Below are 5,971 nucleotides of genomic sequence, written 5' to 3'. Positions count from 1 at the left end.
CAACGCTGTTAACGGCCAGGTACTCATTTTACACCTGAGTACGGTGAGAGAATGTGAGTAAAGAGTCTTTTCCAAGGACTCAACTATGCGTCGAGCGAGGCTCGAACCCAGGACCTTCCGATCCGAAAGCGAGTGTCATACCACTAGACCACATAGCCGCACTATACTGTACCAGTGAGCCACAATCTTAATTCTCAAACATATTATCTCACTCAGTCTGTCCACATTAGAGATGAAACAAACAACGAAAGACCAAGCTGTGTTTCCCGAACGAACTCCGTGGAAACGACCTTCCCTCCCTGTAACAACGACCCCGTTATGACGTACCCTGTTGTGACGTCACAATGCGTCCAGTCCAGCGGATCGGTGGCATCACCGTTGCCTGTCCCAACGGCTGTGGTGGTAGCTAAAGGAGGAACCAAACACAGGGTAAGTTAATGCAATTATCCACTCGTAATACTCTTCAACAGTCGTAACGTCACTTCCTTCCTAATGACGCATGGCAACTTAGTAACACTGGCTCTAAACTATCGGAATATTGGCGGACGCCCGTATGAAATATTTCTCCGGCGAGCATAAAAGCGTACCCAGAGGAAAAAAACACATAAATTTGATCATGTTTTGACTTTTACACATTCTGATCACAAGGCATATGAAAAGTTCTAGCCAGCTTGAAGAATAAAAAGTAATGATTTTCTTTGTTTAGAACCAAGATGGCCGCCGTTGCCGGGCGGCGTGACATCAGACTACTGAATCCAATTGAGTGTAGTCAGACATTAGCGACTAACAAATTGTGTCAGTTCTAACATAATCAGTCGGAAGATGAAAATTTTGGATTTGCATTTACTTGTTTTTTTGGGGTTTTTTTTTTCATTTTCTGAAAGAATATGCTCCCCAGAGCAGTTAGTTGTTATTTGAAGTAAATCGGGTGATTATTCATGGAGTTATGGTCAGATGGATTGGAAAAGTATCCAGCAACTTTTCTCAAATTCCATACTTTTTCAACTTGATTATGATTAGCTGTAAAAAATATTTAGAAGTAAAATTAGGCTTTGATATTTCCCGAAGATGTACAAAATGGCTTGATTTAATCATTTGTGACCCTCCGTCTCAAAACGGTATTATGTCGGGATGATTCAGACCCCAAAAAGTGAATTTAGAGATAGAATGATGAGAAATTGGACCTTAGAAGTTTTTGCAATGCAAGAAATAGTCTTTATACTCCACCAGAACGTACATAAATTAAACCCAAGTTGGATATTTGTGGCTATGAATTCAATTTCCCCTACCGAGTGGATCCCGACATAATACCGCTTTGATACGATGGGTCACATTTATGACAAGAACTCATCTTGGATTTTTAAAAAAATTGACCTTCTTGCTAAAGTTGGCAATATCTCAGTTCAAACCTTTACGCCATCCGACTGAGTATGCCATTCATTGAAACAATTAAGGACTGGGTGTGTTATTTTTTGACCTCCCATAGCAGGCAGGAGGTCAGTTAGTTGCTGTATCCTCTACCTCCCCCCCCCACCCCTGTTTTTTTTCTGTTTTCTGACGGTTTTCTTTTGTCTTTGTTCTGGAATGTGATTATTTAGTTTTGTCCTGGCCCTGACTTGGAGGGAAACAGTCAAATGTATATTTGTGGCTCTTCGTCACGGAACGGTATTATGGCAGGATGAATTGGACCCCGAAAAGAGACTTTAGAATTAAATTGATAGTTAATACCAATTTTTTAGTTTTTGCGTTGTAAGACATTGTCTTCATTCTCTAACATAACAAATCGAAACAAATCCCAAGTTTCATGTTTTTGTCAATAAATTCAATTTTTCACCCAATACATCCCGACATAATACCGCTTAGGGACCGTGGGTCGCATCTGTAGCCTTGGGAGATGATTTTTCTTCCTTGTAAATCATCTCTTTGCTACTTTTTTCCCCCCAAAGCTACAAATAAACATTTGATTTTAAGAACTCGCAAGCATAATAACCCCAATTATTATGGTCTCTATTTTTGTAAGAACGCTGTCAAACCAATAAAAAAAGTTGAAGTCAATGATAGATATGATATTCAACTCTCTCATTACCGATCATTTTCAGTAATTTCCAAAAAAAAAATAAAAATGGCAGGCTTACTCAGTAGAAAAATGGATTTTTAAAACTCAAACAAGCTCTCTACAAAACAACTTTATGTTCTTATAAATTAAACAAAGATCATTATTCAAAGTTTGTGATCTACAAAATTAATCTGAATAAGAACAAATTATGTATATTATTGTGTCGTGACAAATGTGACGATTTTGGTGTATGTGGTGAGGAGAGGGTTAACATTCTTCTTCTTCTTCTTCTTCTTCTTCTTCTTCTTCTTCTTCTTCTTCTTCTTCTTCTTCTTCTTCTTATTATTATTATTATTATTATTATTATTATTATTATTATTATTATTATTATTATTATTATTTTTATTATATTATTATTATTATTATTATTATTATTATTATTATTATTATTATTATTATTATTATTATTATTATTATTATTATTATTATTATTATTATTATTATTATCATATCATCATCATCATTACTATCATATTATTAACACGTTATTAATACTATTTAGTTACTTTTTTCTATTATTATTATTATTATTATTATTATTATTATATATTATTATTATTATTATTATTATTATTATTATATTTATTATCACTATTATTATTATTATCATCATCATCATCATCATTATTTCAGTTACTTCGTCAAGAGGCGATGATTGAGAATAAGAACGAGGAGAGAAAGCGACTAATTCTTCCGCCCAAACATTCACAGTCCCTACCTCATCTACGCCGGATAAAATCTTATACCAACTGTGTAGAAAACTATGACAACACGGATAACATGCCCAATATGAAACACCATAGTCGAGCTAGTCTTCCATCGCCGTACACTAATATGATGACAACGAAGCACCGTCCAAAATTTAAAAGTTTGCAAATGGAGGACAATGACAGAGTGGAGATCCATACTCCGGACTCGGAGACAACGGCAAAGAGAGTGACGTTTCGGCGTAGTGTATCTTTCTTCAAAGGCATAGGTAATCTTTATGTCTTGTTTTGTGTTTCTCGAAAAAAAAAAATATCTTTACAAGTATAGGGAATGAGATTAGCGGAAGAGTAGCGTCCCTTGATTGGAAGTTACCGGTGGAGAAGTTATTTGTAAACAAACCAACTACAAGCCAAGCGCTCCAAATACAAAATTCAATATTCATAATTCTGTACAAAAAGCCATAACGTTGATTATGATATGCATTTTTGGACAGAATATGAATAATAAATTTTGTATTTGGAGCGGCTTGGCTTGTAGTTGGTTTGCTTACAAATAACTTCTCCCCGGGTGACGTCCAATCAAGGGACGCTACTCTTCAGCTAATCACATTTCCTATATGTGGCCTAAAACAACTTGAGTATTTATATGGCGCAATAATCGCAAATAGTGCTCAAAGCGTTTTTACTAGGGATCCCTAGCCAACAGCACTGATTAACATTTAGGACGAAACAAGACGCCTGTTAGGCGATAATTTTACAATTTTAGTCCGACATGGAGATATGTACTCATTTTACACCAGACTACGGCCGAGTGACTGTGAGTAAAAAGGGCCTTTTCCAAGGATTCAACTCTGAGCCGCTCAGAGTGGAACTCGAACAGGATACACACACACACACACACACACACACACAAACAAACAAATACGAGAAGACAAACAAACAAACGAAACACACACACACACACACAAACAGATACAAACAACCATACACACCCACACAAACACAAGCAGACAAGCACACAGACACAATCACAGTCACACACACATACCCTCACAATCACAAGCAAATACACAAAGACATAACACACACACAAACACAAACACATACACATAACACATACACATACACGCACACAACACAACACAATTATTTCAGTCTGTAGTAACGTTTTGATTAGGTGAAAAGCTTGTTATTGAAAACGTTGATGATAAATCTTGTAATGAAACGATGAAATGAACACACGTGATTGTCAATAACACAATAAAATCTATCATTGTATTCAAATAATGAAGGAAGGTAACTGGTGTTATGGGTGACAAACTAATTTCCGCAAAGATGAAGGGGAAATATATAGATAGTATGCGCTTGGCTAAGAAGCTAATAGCATTGCCATCAGGAAGTATAACGGACCAACACACAAAGCTGTGTGTATCCATGAACGTGGGTTAATACAGTTCAGTGAGCATTACTCATAAACGCGGATGGCAAAAAAACAATAACAAGGACACGAGAGACGCCATCTTCGAACAACCTATAGATAGAATGCGCTTGGCCAAGGAGTTCACAACATTGCCATCCGGAAGTATAACGACCAACACACAAACTCTGTGTAACCATGAACTTTTATAGTCTTGTTAATACAGTTTAGTGAGAACAACTCACAAACGCGGATGGCAAAAACAATAACAAATGCCTGAGTGACGTCATCTGCATACTATCTATAGATATTAACCAGACTATAAAAGTTCATGGTTACACGGAGTTTGTGTGTTGGTCCGTTATACTTTCGGATGGCAATGTTGTGAACTCCTTGGCCAAACGCATTCTATCTATACAATAGTTGTAAGAACAGTAATGTTGTATGAACTAGAGATAGCAGCTACAACAAAGAAACAAGATAAAGAAGTTGAGGTGGCAGAAATTAGGATGTTGAGATGGTCACTTGGCTGGACAAGAAAAGATAAAGTGAGAAATGAACGAATTCGAAGGTTGACTGAAGTAAAGAATGTATCAATAAAGATGAGAGAAGATAGATTGAAATGGTTCGGACATGTAAAGAGACGAGAGAGGGGAGTTCCGGGAAGGAAAGTATTGGACTTACAAATAGGGGAAAAGAGAAAAATGGGACGCCCAAAGACTAGATGGTGGGATAAGGTAAAGACGATATGAAAGAACTGGCCTGGAGGAAGATGATGCTCTGAACCGAGATGCATGGAGATGTGTGGCATTAAGTATGGCAACCCTGCAAAATGCGGGATAAGCTGAAAGAAGAAGAAGAAAAAGAAGAAGAAGAAGAAGAAGAAGAAGAAGAAGAAGAAGAAGAAGAAGAAGAAGAAGAAGAAGAAGGAGAAGAAGAAGAAGTGTATTCCAATAATGAACGAACGAATGGCAAACAGATTTACCTTTTGTCGACAGTTATGTTGACCACTTAACACACTTTACCAAACTCGACTCAGTTGTGAATAAGCACCTGGGTACAGGTAGTGACGTATATTGAAATATTTTAAGCGTTAGTACACAAAGAACGTTTTACAGGCGTCTGGTACTGTATGAAAAGGAAATATCGTTACATATGGCCTGTTAGGGGAATAAATATAATTAATTTTGGAGCGCATCCAACTTGGTAAATCCTTAGGAAATTCTCTATCATGTTCATTTTCATTAATTTATTTTTAGATTAAAAAAAAAATACTAACCGTTTTATCTGCCCCACCCAATGTGCACATATGTGACCCACCGTATCAAAGCGGTATTATGTTGGGATCCACTCGTTTAGGGAAATTGAATTCATAGCCACAAATATCCAACTTGGGTTTAATTTCTGTACGTTCTGGTGGAGTATAAAGACTATTTCTTGCATTGCAAAATCTTCTAAGCTCCAATTTCTCATCAATCTATCTCTAAATTCACTTTTTGGGGTCTGAATCATCCCGACATAATACCGTTTGAGACGGAGGGTCACATATAATGTTCATATTCTTTAATTTATTTATATATATAAAATAAAATACTAACCGTTTTATCTGTCCCACCCAATGTACACATATAAGCAGGTCTGATAACCGAATCCAATTATAGGCTTGTTTTAACATTGTTGTAATGGACAATATTTTGCGTTGGTATGAGAGTATTTCCATTACAACAATGA

General features: G+C 36.5%; 1 protein-coding gene across 1 annotated transcript in view; it reads left to right on the top strand.

Annotated features, from left to right (window-relative positions):
- Positions 1 to 244: 244 nt before the first annotated feature.
- The window catches only part of LOC144960414 (uncharacterized), a 240,165-nt gene continuing 234,438 nt past the window's right edge, over positions 245 to 5,971 (top strand). Inside the window, 2 exon segments of the mRNA XM_078893497.1 lie at positions 245 to 429; positions 2,750 to 3,092. Of these exon segments, the coding sequence (XP_078749623.1) occupies positions 319 to 429; positions 2,750 to 3,092 (454 nt within the window). The 5' untranslated portion in view covers positions 245 to 318.

Source organism: Berghia stephanieae, chromosome 15, assembly GCF_034508935.2.
Source record: "Berghia stephanieae isolate SIO BIC M18660-M18661 chromosome 15, UCSD_Bste_1.3, whole genome shotgun sequence".
NCBI lineage: Eukaryota > Metazoa > Mollusca > Gastropoda > Nudibranchia > Aeolidiidae > Berghia > Berghia stephanieae.
The sequence above is the reverse complement of the archived record's forward strand: the minus strand, read 5'-3'. Positions and strand labels throughout refer to the sequence as shown.